The following is a 22,321-nucleotide window of genomic DNA, read 5'->3' on the forward strand; positions in this document are numbered from 1 at the left end:
GCGCCAAAAGCTTAATAATAGTTTGTTCTGCATACATTTTGTACAACTCGTCTTGACCCAAGTTCACCCAGGTCCAAGAGATGTCTTATTATTTTCTGAAACTTATGGTTTCTTCTAAATAAACAATGATGATGACAGTTGTATAAATGCACACTTGTTACTACTTTTTCTTGCTAATAAAACCTTGGAGTACATTTTAAACCACATAAAATTAGTTGGACACGTGTGTATTTAATATATACAATGCCAATTTATTGGTAAACAAATATAGATTGCTGTATATATACACAAAATTGTTTCCATGACTACCATCGCTCTGTGCTATAAAGTTGATGCAGAGCAGGTGACTTCTCCTGCCAACGGGGGGAAAACCGCTAGTTTAGTGGAGGAAGAAAGGAAAACCAATAGACATCACCAGTATTCATTTTTCTTAACACCACTAACTCTCCTTCCATCCACTCCTCTCTCCCTTCTTCTATCCTCTATGGAGCTCACTTATGTCCAATATACATTACACAGCAGGACTCCCCCCATGTCCATTATACAGTGCAGAGCCCCCCCTCTGGGTGCTTAAAATCCCTAACAGCGTCGGGCCCCCCCTCTTTGCCCACCACAAGTGTTGGCCCTACAAATCCAGTTTTCAGTACTAAGGAATATGTCTGCCGCTTTATAAATACATGCTAACAATAGTAAATACATCTGCTGTGACCAAAACCATAAGTGTAAATATACAGTATATATGCTCTTTACAATTTAATGAGTAAATACATTTAATCATTCATCTTGTCTAGTTTTGTTCCCAATGGCCAGAAACACTTCCAAACATAAGTAACCAACCCATGGAGTGCAAAATAACAAATCATCTATAATCAGCAGGTGGAGTAGTGGGATAGTTTTATAAAGCAGAGACATATGGGAGCTGTATCCATCTATCACCTTCTCACCAGGCAGCCATTTATCAGATATGATCTCCACCAGTTTATTTCGGCTTCTCTGCCGTCTCTTCTCCTTTGTTCTCTCTTCGTCCCTCGGATGCCATGTCCTCTCCATCACTATCATACACCTGTCCCCTGTACCTCAGGCGGAATTTATCTCGGGGGCTAGAGTCTACATCACTGAACGATTCACTGCTGCGAATGGTGGAGCTTAGCTTCACTCGACGGAACCGAGGAGACGGTTGACTTAACACACTGGCAGAACTTTTACTGCGACGAAGAACCACAGAGTCTGCTAAAGAATCAATAGTACAATATAAATGTTGACAAGATTAATCGTCAATAAAACAGATATTAATGCCCTTGTAGTTAGCTTGTTTGCACCTTAGTGACCAGAACAATTTTTGTGTCATATATATTATACAAGTGGTGCAAAAACAATGGATCATAGCTTTTTGTTTAAGGATTAAAACTATTCATCTGCCATTGTTGATAAATATTATTTTGTCATTATTACCTACAAGTCTTTATACAGTCTCAGGCCAATTGCTTTTATAACAGTAATAGAGTTCCAAAGTGACTCCTAATATCCTTTCTTTTTTACATTAGGGAGTACATTATTTTTTACAATACATGTTTCAATTTGGCACAATACAAGTAGCTTATATGCCTTCAATGACAATACATTTCATTGTGTAATACTTTCAGAACACATCATGTGACAAAAGTGACACACGTGACATCCCTACTCTCCAAATATAAATGATGCTGTCAATACCCACCAAGTATAATCAAGTATTATAAAATATATATACATCCTATAACAAAGCAATGTGTGATTTAACAATGCTAATTAAAAGTGATTCCTCACGTTTAGAGGGGCTATCTGGCTCCAAGGTGTGCTCTTTAGGAGGGTTTAGAAAGCGGGGTGTTTCTCCAGGACCTTTTGAAGGTTTTTCCTTGGTCTTTAGGAGCCTCTTCATTTTATCAGCTATCCAGTTACCTTTCCTGTGACTGTCAATGAAAGAAAATCATCATGTAACCACATATATTCTATATATTGCTCCTACCTATAAGTGCAAAGAACCATTAAGGAACAAACAAACCCTTTTCCAGTATTCTACAGTATACCAAAATCTTCCCCTCAAACTGGCACTATCCTGCTGTACCACCATTTGACACATTTGTCCCAATACGAGGGAAGTTAGGAGAAATGATAGCAAGAACATCAATCCCAAGCTATTTTAGGGGAGGTGAGGGGGCTTGAGGGTGGCATAGCTCTTTAGAAGTGCTGGGCATGCTTCCAGGGAATTTGTGACTCTCAACGTGGCACGAACATGCCTCAACGTGGCGTGATCACACCCAACACTTGGCATTATCATGCCCCTTTTTGTGACTGTGTCGTCACTTTGCACCAGCATGATCAATCTTTCCTGATTATCCCCAGGGCAATGTTTGGCCAAAGGAGAGGGATCCGAAGATCCCAGCCTTACCCTGCTTGCTCCACACAAAGTAGGGGGGGCTGAAGGGCGGGCTGCCTAATACCAGTTCGTCAGCCCTGTGTCCACTACTCAGGAAAGAGGTATTACCTATGTACTGCTGGAGCTGGTTCCAACACTCTATATTGATCCATGATCTTATCGAGTAGTTTTTGCTTTTCATGTTTCAGCTCTGTCAATTTCTCTCTACGGATAAAACAAAGGTGAAGTCATTGTAATATATACGTTTTTTAATTTAATTGTTTTTATTATTTTTAAACCTGTTTAAAAATGAAACAAAATCCAACAGAGCCATACAGCCAATAGTTTGTTGGCTATTACTTGAATGTGGGGCTAAGTTTATGTTCTTCCTGTGTTTGCGTGGGTTTCCTCCGGGTGCTCCGGTTTCCTCCCACACTCCAAAAAACATACTGGTAGGTTAATTGGCTGCTAACAAAAATGTATCCTAGTCTGTCTCTGTCTGTGTGTGTGTATGTTAGGGAATTTAGACTGTAAGCTCCAATGGGGCAGGGACTGATGTGAGCGAGTTCTCTGTACAGCGCTGCGGAATCAGTGGCGCTATATAAATAAATAATGATGATGATGATGAAGTTTGGGGAGAAGGAGGGCTGTTTATTAAATGTGAATACTTATTATTTAATACTGGGGCAGATTGGGAGGAAATTGGTTTAATTATTAAATATGAATACTAATTATTTAATATTGGGGTAGTTGGGGTGGAGAATAAGTGCCTTTATTAAACGTAAATGCTGTCAATTTAATGTCTGGCTGTTTTCTAGGTAAGGATGCCTAATAATTAAACGTGGGTGACAGGAGTCCAACATTCCAGGATACAGACAAACAGCAACTCAACTTAAGACACGGTCTGCAACAGGTAGTGGAAGCCTCAGGAACAAGTAGGAGATGGCAGCACAGTCTGACAACTGTCCTGATTCTGGTGGGGCATTCCCAATTTTGTGTGACTACAAAGATAGTTGGGATGTATGTGCCGCTTGACCCTGTACTGCTCGTTAAGGGCAAGCTGTATGCACTACAGTGAGATGCAAGCAGCTCGCCCTTAATAAGCAGTACAGTGTAAAGCAGGACATACATCTCAACTATCCTTACAGTCAAGACAAAGTTCTGACTCAGAGGGACAATCACACAAAATTGGGACTACCGAGGGCCGTAAGTAGGGCTGTGTGAGAGGGGCAACGGCTCAGGGTGCAAAGCTGAAGGGGGTGCACCGACATGAATATTTTAAGTTAATTGGGTTACAGTTAAGGACTAGGGGGCATCAATTTTCCTTCTTGCCCCAGGCGCTAAAATGTCTAGTTACAACCCGTGTATTTAAAGGGGATGAGAACAGTGGAAGAGCAGCTCAGCACTGTCTCATATGATAGTCACATCCCCTTTCTATTGTATGCCACTCTGGCGGCATGTCGTGTATACCCCTCTCTAGAAATCCTGCATTTTTCCCTGGTAGTAGTAATAGTAGTAAAGCAGCCAAGGTATTTATCTGCCAAAACATTGCCTAAAATATTAGACCCTCACGTTTCTCTTTTAAGATTGCTGAAAGGAGTGGCCTTCTGAGTGGACAACCCAATGTGGCTAACCCTTCTACTCTTCTACACTAGAAAGGCTCACTTTTTGAAATAGGTGTTGCATGAACTATGATTTACATGAAAAACTTAATAAATGCCTACCACTATATAAGCTTATCAACTTGTCTGGATGCCATCCAAGGACTGTCGTTTTTTCCTCTCCAAACTTTCAATTATGATTATATGGCACATTTCTAATGCACACGTTCCCTACCATTTTTCCATGCTGTTTCCTTTTTGCCAATTTTAATTGAAAAAAGGTACAAAATACATATACACATACATACAATGGAGAACTGAAAGGGACAAAAAATTGCTCAAGACCCCTCTCTCTTCCCACAGTACGTAAATTATTACTTCTATATGTAGCAGAAAATCAGAAGTTTAATGGCTTTCACCAGGTACCCACGCAAGGAGCTATGGGTTTTGTTGCAAGAGACGCACAGGTCGTGGTTCTCCAAGCCAGCTACCAACAAAGTAAATAAAATAAGCATAGTCAACAGTTCGAAGCCTAGGGGTTAAACCAAAATGGTAGTCAGGAAGTCAGAAGTCAAATACCAGGATAAGTGAACAGGGTCCAAGGGAATATCCAAAATCAAGATCAGGAGTACCAGAGTCAGAAGCTGGGAGGTCAACTAAAAGTAGGATGCAGAACCTGGAGTTCTGGAGCATAGGGGGACCTGATACTCTGGCACCCTAGTGGTCCCTGAGCCTCATTTACATAGGGAAGAAGGGCTACAAATAATACCAGCGTCGGTGACGTCAGGAACCGCTGCCAAGTTGCCTAGCAATGGGACGCGCGTGCTCAGAAAGTGCAGCCCGATGGCTGGAGCTAATGCGTTTGGTTGCTAAACAACCAGACCTAGCCCGGACATTAGCAGCAGGTGACCATCTCTGTTTGAGCGAGGGGACGCAGGGACGACACCTGATATCAGGTATATTTATTCCAATTATCAATCATGTTTCAAGGTTAGATGTTACCCTTACCGATAAAACCTCTCTTCTTCTTGTCTCAAAGCACCACTCTCGAGACTCCGCTCTAATAGCTCACGATTATCTTGGCTTAGAGAATTTATCTGAGACAACAAAAGATTACTTTGGTCTTGGAGTGAGATTTTCACCTGTGACAACACCTGAAAGAGACACAGACAGTTACCTAGTCTCCTGGATCACCACAAACTCAGACAGTAATACTGGTTCTGAAAACCAACCTGACACTGATCGGAAAGAGCTGTATTGCTGATCTCCAGACGCTGCACACACTCTTTCAGTTCCATGCGCTCTCTGTCTAGCAGATCACGCTCTCTCTGCTCAGCTCCCAGCTGTCTCTTCATTTCTCTCAGCTCCAATACTTTTTCACTATAAGTCTTCTCAAATTGAGACAGCTCCTCTTGAAGCCTATATTGGCAAAACAAGATGACAACACTTATTCATTATCTTTCTACTACTTTTTCCTTACATCTGACTCTTACCTGAGATAGTCAACTAGTGTGGCAACTGGTATTTCTGCAGCCAGAAAGATTTGCAGATCCATTTCTATTTCTCTGCATGGCAATGTGCTTGTAGATATATTGACTGCATTAGTATTTATATGCAGAGTAATTAACTGTCTATACACAACCATAAGATAAAGTGAGCACCTTGCTTCTGCTGGGGGAAAAAATGTTGTGTGTATGTTCCTTGCAGGATAACCCCACCCTTTCAAGCACCTGTTATGGCCTATAAATTGATTTGAGCAGCTTCCACTTTTGTATTTGTCTGAGAGGCATGTTGGTGTCAGTAGCTGAGAGGGGGTACTCGCACTGAATTGCTGTTTGGAGGCTTCTGGGGTACCTCTTTGGTAAGTTGACTCTCAATTTAAAAACACATATGTATGGCCCAAATATATGGGACTCTCATTGTTTAGAGTAGGACCATCCTATTGGCAAAAGCGCCTTGGCGTGGCGGATGGCTTAAACATACATTTGCAAATGTGTGCAACAAAGACTTTTGCATTTTTATCTACAGTAGAAATGGCAGATCTGTTGCTGGCTATAGCAGTGTGCTGGGGGAAAAAAATGTTGTGTGTATGTTCCTTGCAGGATAACCCCACCCTTTCAAGCACCTGTTATGGCCTATAAATTGATTTGAGCAGCTTCCACTTCTGTATTTGTCTGAGAGGCATGTTGGTGTCAGTAGCTGAGAGGGGGTACTCGCACTGAATTGCTGTTTGGAGGCTTCTGGGGTACCTCTTTGGTAAGTTGGCTCTTAATTTAAAAACACATATGTATGGCCCAAATATATGGGACTCTCATTGTTTAGAGTAGGACCATTCTATTGGCAAAAGCGCCTTGGCGTGGCGGATGGCTTAAACATACATTTGCAAATGTGTGCAACAAAGACTTTTGCATTTTTATCTACAGTAGAAATGGCAGATCTGTTGCTGGCTATAGCAGTGTGCTGGGGGAAAAAAATGTTGTGTGTATGTTCCTTGCAGGATAACCCCACCCTTTCAAGCACCTGTTATGGCCTATAAATTGATTTGAGCAGCTTCCACTTCTGTATTTGTCTGAGAGGCATGTTGGTGTCAGTAGCTGAGAGGGGGTACTCGCACTGAATTGCTGTTTGGAGGCTTCTGGGGTACCTCTTTGGTAAGTTGGCTCTTAATTTAAAAACACATATGTATGGCCCAAATATATGGGACTCTCATTGTTTAGAGTAGGACCATTCTATTGGCAAAAGCGCCTTGGCGTGGCGGATGGCTTAAACATACATTTGCAAATGTGTGCAACAAAGACTTTTGCATTTTTATCTACAGTAGAAATGGCAGATCTGTTGCTGGCTATAGCAGTGTGCTGGGGGAAAAAAATGTTGTGTGTATGTTCCTTGCAGGATAACCCCACCCTTTCAAGCACCTGTTATGGCCTATAAATTGATTTGAGCAGCTTCCACTTCTGTTTCTGGTGACATTGTAAGAAATGTTCAGAGTTATTGTCAGGGGGAAGACCTTTATTATCCCATTACTAGAGCCCAGGTTTGCACATTCACTCGCCTCTTTTGCTCTTCTTGTAGTTTCTGGTTTTCCATATGCAATTCTTGCATTCTCTCCATCTGCTCTTGCAATTTTCTCTGCTGCTCCTGCTGTACCTGTTCCCCATGTATGGAGAGCTGAGAAAACCTGCCAGAGACCATATCCAACAACAAAGTGTGTGACACAAATAATCAACAATCAATATACATATGTGTATGTCACCTACAAACACACTAGGGGGGTTATTTACTAAAACATTGAAAATGGAAAAGTTGAGGTGTTGCCCATAGCAACCAGATTATAGCTCCCAATAGATATATTTATAGACTGTTCTAGATAAATGAAAGCTAGAATGTGATTGGTTGCTATTGGCAAGTCCTCCAAATTTCCTTTTTAGAAGTTGTAGCAAATCTACCCCTAGCAATTGCTTTTCATAACAGAATAATAATTTGTTTCAATAAAGTTCTGTTTATATCTGGGAATCATCAAGAAATGGCTCCAGATTTTAGGGATTACCATCATTTGCCTTTTTATCTTCCATCATCCCTCCCCTGTCACCATTCTCCTTGTGCTTATCTGTTCCCCAAGAACTGTACACACAGGATATAATTTATGGTGGTCACTGATTCATTAAGGCACGCAAAAAGAATCTAATGTGCGTTTTGTTAAAAGCGCTCGTGAAACGGGTATGCGCGCATCCGTATTCAAGAAGGAGCGGATGTGAAGATACATGTGGTGATGGAGACGGGTGAAGGTCTGCTCTATTCTACTAGCCAGTAGGCTGCAGGGTACGTCCAATAAATATGTGGAATATAAACTCACAAAGGAATGCATAAAAAAAAAAAATATTCTATCTATGTCATCTGTTAATAATATAGTAATGAATGACAAAACATAATTTTTTTTTTTAAAAAAGTTGTTTTTAAATATTTTTTTCCCCATGATAAACATTTATTAGGATGTAAATAATTTCTACTGTACATAAAAAACATTTGTACAGTTGCTCCCGATTGCATACACATGCTCTAGCATACATACTCAGCCGTCATCACTAGTAATTGGCACTTAGACTAGACCTGTAGCTGGAGCAAGAGATACGACTGAAAAACAAGCACCTTAGAGATAAACAGAACTTGAACTGAATACTGCTGCGTGCGCTCAAGCTTGGCACGCCCTTACTGTCCTTTGCACTCAAAGATGAAAAGTTGTTGCGTTCTGTGGCGCATGGTCCGGTTTTGGGCATGCTCAGGGTAATTATGTGCATTACATACAAAAAAAATCGCCAATTACGCTCCTTAATGAATCAGGCCCTCAATGAGCAGCAGAAAACACATTTTTACACTAGTACACCGATATGATCCAATGTGTGTGCCCAGAGCCGGATTTAGACCACATGGGGCCCTAGGCAAGATACTGGTTTGGGGCCCCCTCCCTGAAAAAATCCATAGCACTATAGTTTTTTAGCATAACATATACCCCTATTCAGGGGCTGGCTGGAAGACTTTAGCCCGGGGGTGCAAGCATATAGCACTGGCCCATAAGTAGCGGCCCATTTTTAAAGGTTGGTCTCACCACTAGCCCTGGGAGGGCCCTCTGGGAACCACTGGGCTCTAGGCAATTGCCTAGGTTAACTAATGGTAAATCCGGCCCTGTGTGTGCCTACACCCTGCTCTCAGGAGATCACCCTGCAAGCCAGAAGTGTGCTTAGGTGGACAGAGAAGCAGAAAAATCTGAAGATCAAAAGTCAAATCTCCTACCACTTAGAAAACTTTCATAAAACTTTAACATCTTTTTCCTCCAATACTGCTTGGTTTAGCTTCATTGATGGCTTAATGTAATCATGAGAGTGAGGACCCTTTCTAACATTTGTATGTTGGAAAGGCTCTCCTCCTGGCTCCTCCTCTGAAGAGGTGTGTGCTTGCTCCCCTACTCTGACTCGGTCGTCTGTTTCCCCTCCCTTTAGGATGTAAGCTCTTATGAGCAGGGCCCTCCTCCCTCCTGTCTCTCTACCTTCTCTTCTGCTCCAATTTCAATATATTTGCTTTGCCTGGAGCCTCTGAAGTCTTGGTATTACTCGTTTATTGTTCTGTACTGTTATTCCCTGTACTGTCCAATGTTTGTACTGTGTTCTGCGCTGCAGAAACCTTGTGGAGCCTTATAAATAAATAATAATAATTATATATGTAGTTTTTGTTTGTTAGAAACTTTGTGTTAGATTGGGAACCTAGAAATGTGCTTCTCTGCCGAAATGTAACTGGAAGGTACATAATGTGTACCATTGAATGTATAGGACAAGACCCAATGTCTGCTAGCTCAGAGCTGTTGTCTACTAATTACTATTTTTGTACTGCTCTCAAAACAAGACGCATCAGTAGGACTACTACGTTCTTAACATGTAACAACCATTATCTACCATACTCCTCCCATTGGCTGGAACAAACTTCTGTACTTCTGACTTTCTATGAAAGAAAGTTTGAATATGTACTACACTTATTCTTTACACATGTTCAACCTTCAGTGTTCTATGTAGCCAGTGAATCCTGGAGAGACACTTGTTAATTGTTACATAACTGTCCTACCTCTCCTGTAGTTCCCGATGTTCTTGTTTCAGTAATCTCATGGCACTTCGGCCCCGACGTAGATCTCTTTGTACCCTTTCCAGCTCTCCCTCCTGCCTTTGCAAGTCCCTGAGAATGGAGTCATAACGTCCCTGCAAATCTGATCTCTCTGTGCGTACACTGTGCAGTTCTAGCAGAAGCAAGGACAGGGGGGACTCGGTGGCAGCTAGAGGGGAATAAGTAGATATGGGCTCAGATACATTTTTGGAGGAAGGTCCAGAAACACCATGGTCAGTTGAAGGAGGCTGAATTGGTTCAATGACCTTGTCCGTAGCAGAGGGCAACAAAGTTGATTGAGTAGATGAAGGAAAAGAGAAGACAGATACAGAGAGAGTTGGTTCTAAGTGGGGAGATGTTGGAAACTTTGGGAATGAAGGAACAGATACAGCATTTGTGGTTCCAAAACAGAATGGAGAACTGGAAGAATCAGATATTGTTAATGGTTTAGAAATTGGAGAAGTGATTTCTTCTAGTGGCCTGCTTAATCTTGGCTCCTTTGCTTCTTCATGCTGCGGTCTTACTTCTCCAGTCATTGCTTCCAGGTGTATTTTACGGGGTTCTACCTCCTGAAAACTGCTCTCCGATTTATTGTTTTCCATTTTCCTCTTGTGGGATGTCTTCTCTCCAGTTCTCTGTTCCAGTTGTCTTTTAAGAGCCTGAACATATTCAGCACTTTCATGTAGTTGTCTCTGAAGAAGTTCAGTCACCTTATTGCCCTCATCTAGTTTAACCTTAAGAGTTTGCTCATATATCTCCCTCTCTTTCAGGTGTTTTATTAGAGAATGCTCCTTTCCTGTGCATTCCTCTAGCTGTCTCTTAAGTGTCTGTATATCAACTTCTTTAGCTTTGAGTAGTTTCTGTGATATTTCTGCTTCCTCAGCACTGACTTGAATTTGCTTTATAAGACATTGTGCCTGGTCATCTTTCTGCTCAACCGGTGTCTCTGGTGAATGTAACTCTCTAGTCGCTGACTGCATCTTTTCATCATGAATCAGGCTGGTCAATGACTGTTTCTCTCTGTTCATTTCATCCAGCTGCCTCTTCAGCATTTGGATCTCTGTATTGTCATTTTGCTGTCTATCTATAGATTGTGTACTTGTCTCATCTAGTTGCCTCTTCAAACATAGCCTCTCTCTTTCACTCCCTTCCAGCTGGATCTTCCACGACTGTTCCTGCTCAGCACACTCTTGTAACTGTCTCCGGAGGAACTGCAGTTCTGCACTGTTCTCCTCCAGCTGTCTCTTTAGTAACTGCTCCCTTTCTTCCAAGCGTCTGTTAAGTAAAAAGTTCTCCCCACTTCTCTCATCCAGCTGTCTTTTATGTGACTCTATTTCTTCTGCACATTTTTGAAGCTGTCCCTTTAAGAACTCTATCTCTTCTGTCCTTTCTTGAATCTGTCTGTTTAGTGAGTACTGAAATGACTCATTCTCTTTCAACTGTCTTTTCAGGGACTGTAGTTCTTCAGTATTCTCTTTTAATTGTATGTGACATACCTGTCTTTCTCTTGCATCTTCTTCCATCTGTCTTTGTTGTACCTTTCTCCTTCCTTCATTTTCCTCCAGGTGTCTTTTTAGTAGCTGCAACTCCCAATCGCTCTCTTCCAACTTTCTGTTTAAGGACTGCTGCTTTCCAATGCTCTCATCCAATTGTCTTTTCTGGGTTAATATTTCTTCTTCTCTTTCTTGAAGTTGACTCTGGAGGGTTTGTACGTTTGCCTGGCTATCCCCAATATTTCTTAGCAAATTGTTTTCTTTATCAGTACTTGTTTGGATCTGTCTAGTTAGACTTTTTACTTGGTCAGACATCTCACAGAGCTGGTCCTTTAGTAAAGTAGACTCTGCTGTCAGGGTCTGCAGAGCATTGTTCTCTACTGCATGCTCTTGAAGTTGTTGCTGAAGACATTTTTCATCCATATCTTTGAGCTGTCTCTTTAATGACTGTACCGCTGTATCTTTTTCTAGCAGCTGCTTCTGTGAGATCTTCATTTTCTCTGAACTTTCTTCCAGTTTCCGGCATAGTGACTGCTTGTCTCTTTCATTCTGCTCAAGTTGCCGCTTTAATAACTGGTTCTCACTAGATGCTTCTTGTAACTGTTTTTGAAGAAACTGGATGGTGACGGTGCTCTCTTCCAGCTGCCTCTTCACTAACTGCTCTATGCCCTCTATTTTCTCCATGTTTCTCTTGAGTTGCTGTACTTCTCCTGTTCTCTCTTCCAGCTGCCTCTTCACTATCTGTTCTAATTCTTCTCTTTTTGCCAAGTTCTGCTTCAGTTCCTGTACCTCTTCTGTTCTCTCTTCAAGCTGTCTCTTCATCAACTGCTCTAATTGTTGTTCCTTTGTCAAGTTCTGCTTGAGTTCCTTCACCTCCATAATTCTCTCTTCCAGTTGTCTCTTCAATAGCTGTTCTATTTCCTCTCCTTTTTCCAAGCTTCTTTTAACCAGTTTTGCCTCTCCAGCCTTTTCTTCCAGTTGCATTTCCACTAACTTCTGTGATTCCTCTCTTTTTTCCAAGTTTCGTATCAGTTTATGCATCTCCTTATTTTTACCTTCTAGCTGCCTCTTCAGTAATTGCTCCGTTTGTTCTCTTTTCTCCAGGTTTCTTTTGAGCATTTGTACCTCACCTGCTCTTTCTTCCAGTTGTCTTTTCACCAACTGCTCCAACTCTTCTCTATTTTCCAAGTTTCTTCTAAGCAACTCTATTTCCTCTGTTCTCTCTTCCAGTTGTTTTTTCCATAACCGCTCTACTTCCTCTCTTTTTTCCAAGTTTATTCTAAGAGTTTGTATCTCTGCAGTTCTCTCTTCCAGTTGCCTTCTTAGTGACTCAATTTCTTTTGAACTATCTTCATACTGTTTCTTTAATGACTGCTCCTCTCTTTCTTGAAGATGTATCTTTATGGAGTGCATATCTTGTGTGCTGGCTGCCAACTGTCTTTTTAGGGATTGCATTTCCTCAGAACTTTCTTGCAGGTGTTGTGTTAGTGTATTTGACTCTTTTACATCAGACAATTGCTTTTTTATGAACTGTATTTCTATAGCTTTCTCATGAATTTCTCTCTGCTGGACTGTGCTCTCTATTTCTTTTTCTTGTACCCGTTTCTTTAATGACTGTATCTCACAAACACCCAATTCAAACTTGGTATTTAATGACTGTACGTCTGCAGCACTTAATTCCAGTTGTGTCTTGAGTGATTGTAACTCTACAGCATTCAATTCCAACTGTGTCTTCAGTGATTGTTCCTTTCCAGAACTTAATTTCAACTGTGCCTTTAGTGATAGTACCTCTCCAGAGCTCAATTCCAATTGTGTCTTTAGTGATTGTTCCTTTCCAGAACTCAATTCCAGCTGTGCCTTTAGTGATAGTACCTCTCCTGAATTCAATTTCAATTTTGTCTCCAGTGTTTGCTCCTTTTCAGAACTCAATACCAGCTGTTCTTTTAGTGATTGTACCTTCCCAGCACTCAATTCCAATTGTGTCTTCAGTGATTGTATCTCCCCAACACTCACTTCCAATTGTGTCTTCAGTGAATGTACCTCCCCAACACTCACTTCCAATTGTGTATTTAGTGATTGTACCTCTCCAGTGCTCAATTCCAGCTGTGTCTTTAATGACTGAACTTCTGTAGAACACAATTCTAGCTGTATCTTCATTGATTGTACCTCTCCAGCACTTGAGTCCAACTGTGTTTTTAATGCTTGCTCGTTTCCATTTCTTAGGTTCAGCTGTGTCTTTAATGACGGCACCTCACGCGCATTACATTCCAGCTGGGTCTTTATTGACTGTAACTCTTCAAAACTTGATTCCAGTTGTTTCTTTAATGACTGTACCTCCCCAGTACTCAACTCTAGCTGTGTCTTTAAGGACTGCTGCTCTACAGAACTCAGTGCTAAATTCTCCTGCTTCAAATTGTCTTCATATTCCTCAGGTGATTGGTTCTCTAGAGAGCTTTCTTCACGTTGGTTTTGGATAAATTGCACATCACAATCAATGTCTTCAAGTTCCAGCTGTTTGTTCTGTATAAGATTGTTTCTTCTTGCATTGTCTTCCAGTGGTATATGGGATTGTTCAATGTCATTGCTCGCGGTTTTTGATATATTAATTGACTGTTCACTTGAATCTTTTGTCTGGGTGTTTTGTGATTGCTCCTCGACAACATTGTCTTCTGGTTTCTTTCTATCTTTCTGGTTGCTGTCTCCATCTCCCAATAGATGATCTTTATCCACTAAGCTGCCACCATCTGGCTCCTACAGAATGAAACAAGTAGAAAGTCAAGATAATTCCCTAAAGGTAGCCATAGTAGTTCTCATATTACAGCAGAACTCTGAAAAACAATGTTATTTGTACCCCCCCTCTCCAAAACTAGCTAAAATGCTGAGGTTCAACCCTGTGTCTGATGATTGCCACCTCATTACTCACCTGGGCAACACATTGATCATTGGGTGACAGTTGTAAGTATCAAGAAAATTATGTTGTTCCAAGAGAAGGGACTAATACAGGGTTTCCCAAACCCAGTCCTCAGGGCTCCCCAACAGTGCAGGTTTTCTGGATCACATGTGACATAATTAGGACCACCTGTGGATCTGTTACAATGTGTCAGTCAGTAATGAATACACCTGTGCTCCAGCAAGGAGATATGGAAAACCTGCACTGTTGGGGAGCCCTGAGGACTGGGTTTGGGAAACCCTGGACTAATACATACAATTAGCAGGGGGAACAGGGTTTGTTAAAATTTTGTTGGAGACTGGAATTGTACTGTTATGTATTTCTTTCCGCCTTAATCATTTCCATCCCACCTGTCACTTTTACTCAGTGTTTTTCACATGGTGAAGCACACTTGTTATCGCATTATTAGTTTTACCATGGGGTTTGCTCTCACCTCTCTGACACACAAGTCTCGTAGCTGGTCTGAGATCTGACCCTCTTGCTTCTGCTGTCCCAAGTTCTCCAGTTCCACAGTCCCTCCAGTAAAGGCCTGCAGTCTTTCTCTGAGGACCTGATTTTCTCTCTCCAAGCGTAACAGAGCTTGGGACAGCTCTGCGTTTAAGTCTAAAACTTTAGAAAGTAAGTTCAATATAAGTAAATGAAAGAGCTTTGCACGTGGAAATACAGGGTTCTGATTTTGTGAAGCAAACAATTTCCAATACTTACATAGTAAGGTTGAAAAAAAGACACAGACCCATCAAGGTCTTCATCTTGGCACTTACGACCCATAACAACAAATCTTTAAACACTTAATAAACAACTAGACTAAGCTACAACTTACCAAATTACATTTTCGTACTGCACTTATCAATACTTACATTCAGCGTCTGTCTCCTGTCTCTCCCAGGAAGTGACATGCTCTCTTTCCCATTTTGAGACTGTCTCCCCTTCAGTCTCATACACTCTCTCCCAAACTTGAGATGTCTCTTCCCTTAGTAATCGTATCTCCTCAGCCAAGGTTAGGTTATCATGGAGCAGACACTGCACCCTTTGACACTCGGAATCTCTCTCCTGCAAAACAGGTTTTAGTCTCAAAGAAAAATAACCACAAACAAGCAAGGCAGTCCCAAATGAGACATACAGTCACCACCAGGTGTTTACTCGTATCAACGTACCATACTAGACACCCAGAACGACAAATAAAGACTGACCCCAAGAAAAACTAAACACGATCCTAGAAAATCGATGGAGCATTTTAAAGCTAATTTATTGCTTTACTCATCCAGCCTGTCATTAAGTGAAACTACTAAGATTCTATTTAAAGTATAATGTATGTTCAGTGAGACTGTGCTATTTAAGATGGTATGCATCATGGGACAACTAGTTAGTGTCACAGAGAATGCAGGTGGTCCCAATTGCTCACATTACAACATATTTTTTCTATGTTCATTACAAGCCCTATTTATATACATTATCAAGACATGAGCACCCATTTGTAAACAAGTTTCTGGACCTTAAAACAGTTACAGGTCTTAAGTAAAGTATACATTTGGTATCTAAAAGAAATACTTAATTGACATGATAAAAAATATATTTTAAAAATAAAAAGATTTATTTCTGGTGTACTCAATGCATAGCAAAATATAAAAATGATCCTGATCTTTACCAGCAATATGCTAGCATTTGAGGGGGCTGTAATGTCAATTCTCAAAATGCTTTGATAATATTTAACATTTTCTTGTGATGCTGCTTTGTCAGTATTTTGGCTTGTATCGCTTAAGGGGGCGATTCAATTAGGTGCCTTGTCATTTTTCTGTGTGTAATGTACTGGAGACCACTTCAATTACAAGACTCGCAGTAATTATCGCCACTGAAAAGAAGGCATGACTTCCCTCATTATAGCACACACCCTAGGAGGGGTTTCCTCTGCTTTTGCAGTTTCCACCCAGCGACTGGTGTGAATGATTATATATTTTCAGTACAGTGAAGCGCAATATGATTGGCGCTACATAAATAAATAATTATTATTGTCAGTTAAGGAATTGGGCTGTAGATACAAATCTTGATTGATAAGTCTCGCACATCAAGGAGAAAAATGTGAGGTTTGACTTTCTTCAGGGCTGAAAACAAAATCCACCTGACCATGGTAGTTTTAGTAGCCAGTGTAGTCATATAAACTAAAGGCACCTAAATCCTTTTCCTACAGAAAAACAAAAAGAAAAATAAACAGTATACACTGCTAATCAGTCATATGGACTAATAAGGGAAAAGAAGAGAAACCTCAAATTCATAATAGGTTAAAATAAATCCATTGCTCACACATATAACTGAAAGCAATCTGTGCAATTACATTTTCTACACTCTTCCCAAAGCACCATGGTAAAGACCCTACTGCCGTTTACACGTTCAAATTACCATAAAGCACAATTGACTGTACAGATCTAGTCACTGAACATATCATTTACACATCCTTGCCAAAAGATATTTGGAAGAAAAGAAGAACAAGAGTCCATTGAAAAGAAAAGTTAAGATGAATTTCCATACCTCATCCAGTCTCACTCAGCCTGGCTTTTAAATTTAAGTTACCCAAAGATTCTCCTGTGAACCTCAAACCTAAGTGGGCACCTATAGCATGTCTAATGCAAGGAAGATAGGAGAAAAGTTATTTTATCGCACTCGGATATCATAAAATTATTAACTAAAAGTGTTTGCCCTGAAGATTATTGTAAATATATGATATAAAATAAGTTTACTGTATACACATATTGGGCCGATCTATTAAGGCACCCAAAATGAATGTAATTAGTTATCCCTAATGCTCACAACAGTTATTCTGTGGAATTGGTCCTTAAAAAGTATACATGAAAAAAAAAAGAAAAGGTTTATTTTGCCTCTCCAACCCATAAAACATTTATTAAGATATTATGTATGTCTATTGTACATAACATTTTTGTAGTTGCTCCTGATTGGAAGCACATGTACTATCATGCATACAAGACCATCATCACAAGTGATTGGTACTTACACCTGACATGTAGCTTGTGCAAGTGATATGACATTAAACACATGCCTCTGAGATGCCCAAAGCTTGAATCAGAAGTGTGCTCGAACTCGACATGCCCTCACTATATATAGACTATGCGGATATGCCCAATCCCTACACATGAAATCATAGGCTGTGGTACAGGTACTTTGTGCTCAAAGATTAATTGGATGCTACTACGTTCTCTGTTGTATGGTCCGGTTCTGGGCCTGCGCAGAGTGATTTTATACAAAATACGACACATATCGGCTATTACATTCCTTAGTGAATCATGCTCATTATATGGATTCAGCCCATACATCTGGATTAACTGATGGACTCTCTATAACCCACCAACTGAAGCCACTGGCAGGAAATGTCAGGATAACAGAGAAGAGATAAGTTATAAAAAGATAAAAAAGACAGCTAAAAATAATCATTATTAATGAGGGCAAGGCATAGAAATATTTTCCCATAAAATATGGAATCCGAAAATGATAATTCCTAATGACAAATACAGTTTAATTATATTATACCATTTCAACTCTCTTGAGTCTCTCTTCAAGTGAATGCTTTTCCCTCTCACACATGCGCAGTTTCTCAGAACGGTCTCTTTCGGCAGACAGCTGATGCTCTAACACTTCTTTATCTTCTAGCAGACTCCGTGAGAATTCTTTCTCCTCCTGACAATAGACATCAAATTAAGAGGGTTCTCTTTTTAAATATCACATTTTTAAAAAAAATGCTATTTAGTTAGTGGTGTACATAATATTATTCAAGCATGCTTGTCTGTCAGTTGGCAGACCTGCAGGGAGCGCTGGTAGGTATCCATGGTGCGCAGTCGGTCTGTGAGAGCATTTACTTGTGCTTCAGAGCGGCGTGAACGCTCTCTTAACGCATCAACCTCATCACGGTAACCACGAGAGAGAGCAGCCAATTGGGAGAATTCACGGACCTAGGGAACAAAAAGGAACTATGTTATCAGGGCATTGCTATGGCACAGATGTAACATGGTTAGTGTGAGAGATGGATGGCACTAGACTGGAAATCTGCACTGCAGATTACATAGTGTCCTACAATTCAGACTTCTGATGGATTAACTGAAAGGAAGAGACAGATGTCTTGAAAACAACCTATAATAATAAGTTTCCTATAATAATAAGAGAGCATCACATAACATGCATCCTACACTCCCTCCCTATGTCTTATATATGGAAACCATAGGCTTAAATACTCCCCCTGATTAAATGGCATCAATGGCATGACTTCTATTCTGAACATCTAGCCTCACCACGCGGGAACTCTACCACCCGGCAATTATACTTATTGCAATAATGTTTTTTACTCATAATTCATGAGTGTACTGTAAACTACTTTGAGTCCCTCAAACATGCCAAATATTTTTAATGGATTTGATTTATTTGAGCATGTCTAATAAATAACCATTAGTAAATTTAAGAATTTGAATAAACTACAGACATCATAAGGCATTTGGGGTCGTTTATATGTTGCAGTACAAAAGTCTCACAAGAACTGGAGTTACTCTATGTGCCAGAGTAAGCACTAAAATGACTGATACAAGGAGCAGAGCACATACACTAGAAGGACAAAAGTATTTGGCCACACCTGTTAATTATTGAATTGAGGTGTTTCAATCAGACCCGTTGCCAGAGGTGTATAAACTCAAGCACTTAACCATGCAGTCTCTATTTTCAAACATTTGTGATACAAAATGGTACTGTGATAAGATGCCACCTTTGTAAGAAGACTGTTCGTGAAATTTCATCCCTGCTGGATATTCCACAGTCAACTGTAAGTGATATTATTAGAAAGTGGAAGCATTTAGGAATAACCGCAACTCAGCCACGAAATGGAAGACCACATAAAATCACAGAGCGGGGTCAACAACTGCTAAGGTGCATGGTACATAAAAGTTGCCAACGCTCTACTGATTCCATAGCTGAAGCATTCTGAACTTCCGCTGGCATTAATGTAAGCGCAAAACTGTGTTGTGAGAGCTTAATGGATGGGTTTCCATGGCCAAGCAGCGGCATGCAACCCTCACATCACCAAGACTAATGCCAAGCGTAAGATGGAGTGGTGTAAAGCACATCGACACTGGACTGTGGAAACGTGTTCTGTGGAGTGAAGAATCACATTTCCTATTTGGTAGTCAGATGGGCGAGTCTGGGTTTGGTGGATGCCGGGAGAATGTTACCTGCCTGACTGCAGGTAACATTCTGTCAAGTTTGGTGGAAGAGGGATAATGGTATGGGGCTATTTTTCAGGGTTTGGGCTAGGCCCCCTTATCTCCAGTGAAGGGCAATCTTAATGCTTCAGCATACCAAGTCATTTTGGACAATGCTATGCTTCCAACTTTATGGCAACAGTTTGGGGAAGGTCCTTTTCTATTCCAAAATTACTGTGCCCCAGTGCATAAAGCAAGGACTATAAAGACATGGTTTGATGAGTTCAGTGTGGAAGAAGTTGACTGGCCCGCACAGAGCCCTGACCTGGCTCAACCCCATCAAACTTTGAGCTGAACTGGAACAGAGATTGCGAGCCAGGCCTTTTATTCCAACATGAAGAATGAATGGGCACAAATTTTCACAGAAACACTCCAACGTCTTGTGGAAAGTCTTCTAAGAAGAGTGGAAGCTGTTATCGCTGAATATGGGGGACCAACTCCATATTTCAGTATATGTATTTGTCATTACAGTCCCTGTTGGTGTAGTGGTCAAGCGTCCGAATACTTCTGTCCATATAGTGTATTTGAAGGCATTCCTTATGTTGCAATGCTATGCAGAGCTTTGTATTTTAACTGAAAATCTTTAAATGAAAAAAGTATGAGAACTGAAATAAAGGCAAGTTCAATACTTTTCTGCCTTACATAATAGGTAAATGAGAGTTAAAAAAAAGCAGCACTGCACATTGAGAAAAAACCCCCCAAAAGATCAAAGTAATCTGTGGGTGTAAATGACAGTGCTTTCAGCTGAGTTCCTTGTGTGACCCTTGTGCTGAGATCAGGGGTGTCAGGCATTGAAAATTAAGGTTTATCCCTTTGGACAACCTCTTCTCGCCAAGACTGTTGTAATACTGCACACATTTTAATGCTTATAGGCGTATATATGGGTGTGCACTGTATAATATTTATGTCACCAGGTGGAGTCGCATGCACAACTACTATTGTGTAACTTGTTCCCTAGAAGTTGCGTCTATACACAGACGTAAGAAGCGGGCATAGAGCTGGGTCAGATGCTGCTTAAGCAGACATGCAGGAGCCAGACATCATGTTGTGCCTATCATAAGGTATGAGCTGGGGGAGAGTCCAGGAACTATCTCTAGTGAAAGTAGGGCCATCCTAGGTGGGAGTTATAGGACAAGCCAGGTGAGGCCACATCACCGTGGGGACCAAGGATTGAAAAAGGTGCAGATGCAGATCAGTCTGCAGGTTGGACTGGTTCTGTTTCTCCTAGACAGTGCTGATGCGCGCTTGTGGCTGGTCGCAGAACGGCAATGAATTTGCTGCAAGTGGATTGAGAAGCTTCTGCAGACATTGCTACTTTGTGCACCCACCAAAAGCGGGAAGACATTAGGCTTATTTCTACCACATGGGTAGAGGAGTGAAGGGTGTGGCTCAGCAGCGGGGATTGCGCTACCAAGGCAATGGTGACTACACTATTGCGTGAGATAGGGTTCTGCAGTGAACTCCCGGGTAATTGTCACATATTTGCTGTTGTTTGTACTGTGTATCTCATCTAATAAAAGGGTGCGTGTTTCACTCACTATTTGCTTGTTAGATTTATTGGCCCACATTGAGGTGCCAGGACGGCCAGTGTGATGCATTAGACTGACCTAGGGCAACCAGTCGCCTGGCAGAGCAAAAGGGCAATATCCTCACAACCCTACCAATGCACAGTGGTTACTTATAAGAGCAGTAGCGTATAAGGAAAAATGTTCTTCCACACTACTTTATGATTGGTAAATGACCCAAAGGAAAAACAGAGAGGAAAAATAGTTATATGATGTTACAAAGTCAGATGACACAGTGAGGATGGATTAGTGAATAAAGGACAATGTTGATTGTATACTTAAATAATCCATATACTATACTGTACCTGCTGATGCATTTTTCTTAACTCCATCTCCACCAATTGCACTTGCTGCTGACTATCAAGTAATTCTTCAGACTTTTCTTCCCTTTGGGAACATAGAGAGCGAAAAAGTAAAACATTAAATCCTAATTTGCTCAGATTTATATTTAAAGTGCACCTGTCACCTAAGTAGTTCTTAGTGAATTGAGGCATCAGTGTCCTAAATATTAGTTCAATCTGCTCCAATGTGTACACTGTAAATGCTACACCATGTCTTGGGCAGGTTGCCACAAAACCTCTCGCCCCACCAACAAGCAGTTCCTCACTCACAAACGTTTTACACTTGAATTTACAATGCAGCATGTCGACAACCTAGCGGTTTAGTTCCACCGTTCTTATGACATCGGCTCATTCCCATTGAAGTTCTGAACAATATAAATCTGGGGGTATATTTACTAAACTGCGGGTTAGAAAAAGTGGATTACCAGCATCTCCTGGCCAACTGTAAAAAACTGGACTGCCATAAATGTGCTTGTGTCCACGTCTTAACGACTCATTAAAACATCTTGTGCTGCTAAACAAAATCCTGTTTTTGCAAATGGTTGCAACACGGTGTGCCTTATTGTGACCAGCTGGCATTTCTGCTTGGATCTCCTTGTTTCAGCCATCAGAAAATGCAAACATTTATACCCCAGTAGATCCCACAATCTTGACTTGCAGATTTATTCACTCCCTGTAAAACCTTGGCCTGGGCCCCTTACTTGTGTTTGCACTTAAAACTAAATGTTGCCTCCTCTCTCATGACCTCTTAAAATCTCTTTTATACTAGACTCAAAAAAATTCCTTTATTAAACACAATTTCAAAACCATTCAGTGGAGTTTACAATGTAATTTCCCTAACACAAGCATACAACAGGTTTTATTTAGCTAGGTTAAACCAATAGCCTAATATGTTTTTAGACATTGGAAAGAAGCTAGAGCACCAGGAAGAAACTCATGCAAACACCGATTGACCATACAAGGTCCATGCAGACTCAATGCTCAAGCAAAGCCATTTAGGAGTATTTGTGCAAACTCAGGGACAACTGAGGAAGAAGGAAAGTTGTTGTCTTGGTCAACCCTTGTTAAGGGCCAAGAGAGA

The 22,321-nt window shown here is 40.9% G+C and overlaps 2 protein-coding genes across 4 annotated transcripts in view; both read right to left on the bottom strand.

Annotated features, from left to right (window-relative positions):
- Nucleotides 1-781: 781 nt before the first annotated feature.
- On the bottom strand, nucleotides 782-5,645 carry CCDC88B (coiled-coil domain containing 88B). Of its 2 annotated transcripts, none has more exons than XM_075187651.1 (5): nucleotides 5,229-5,645; nucleotides 5,005-5,150; nucleotides 2,525-2,620; nucleotides 1,807-1,949; nucleotides 782-1,227 (listed from the first exon to the last, which is right to left on the bottom strand). In XM_075187651.1, exons 1-5 carry the CDS (start codon nucleotides 5,349-5,351, stop codon nucleotides 980-982), a joined length of 756 nt encoding a protein of 251 aa, XP_075043752.1. In that variant the 5' UTR covers nucleotides 5,352-5,645; the 3' UTR covers nucleotides 782-979. The 2 variants fall into 2 exon arrangements, with proteins under 2 accessions (XP_075043752.1, XP_075043751.1); XM_075187650.1 differs by having other exon boundaries at nucleotides 782-1,230.
- A 1,332-nt stretch (nucleotides 5,646-6,977) lies between these two features.
- LOC142103576 (uncharacterized) overlaps nucleotides 6,978-22,321 on the bottom strand; it is a 39,245-nt gene continuing 23,901 nt past the window's right edge. The window contains exons 9-16 of one of the 2 annotated variants that reach the window (XM_075187649.1): nucleotides 21,205-21,286; nucleotides 17,892-18,041; nucleotides 17,623-17,769; nucleotides 14,943-15,135; nucleotides 14,519-14,694; nucleotides 13,092-13,886; nucleotides 9,607-12,965; nucleotides 6,978-7,174 (exon numbers count right to left, since the gene is read on the bottom strand). In XM_075187649.1, coding sequence (XP_075043750.1) covers nucleotides 7,009-7,174; nucleotides 9,607-12,965; nucleotides 13,092-13,886; nucleotides 14,519-14,694; nucleotides 14,943-15,135; nucleotides 17,623-17,769; nucleotides 17,892-18,041; nucleotides 21,205-21,286 — 5,068 coding nt within the window. In that variant the 3' untranslated portion in view covers nucleotides 6,978-7,008. Of the gene's footprint in view, nucleotides 7,175-9,606; nucleotides 13,887-14,518; nucleotides 14,695-14,942; nucleotides 15,136-17,622; nucleotides 17,770-17,891; nucleotides 18,042-21,204; nucleotides 21,287-22,321 lie in introns of both variants that reach the window. The other variant, XM_075187648.1, reaches the window with a different exon arrangement.

Source organism: Mixophyes fleayi, chromosome 10 (assembly GCF_038048845.1).
Source record: "Mixophyes fleayi isolate aMixFle1 chromosome 10, aMixFle1.hap1, whole genome shotgun sequence".
Lineage (NCBI taxonomy): Eukaryota > Metazoa > Chordata > Amphibia > Anura > Limnodynastidae > Mixophyes > Mixophyes fleayi.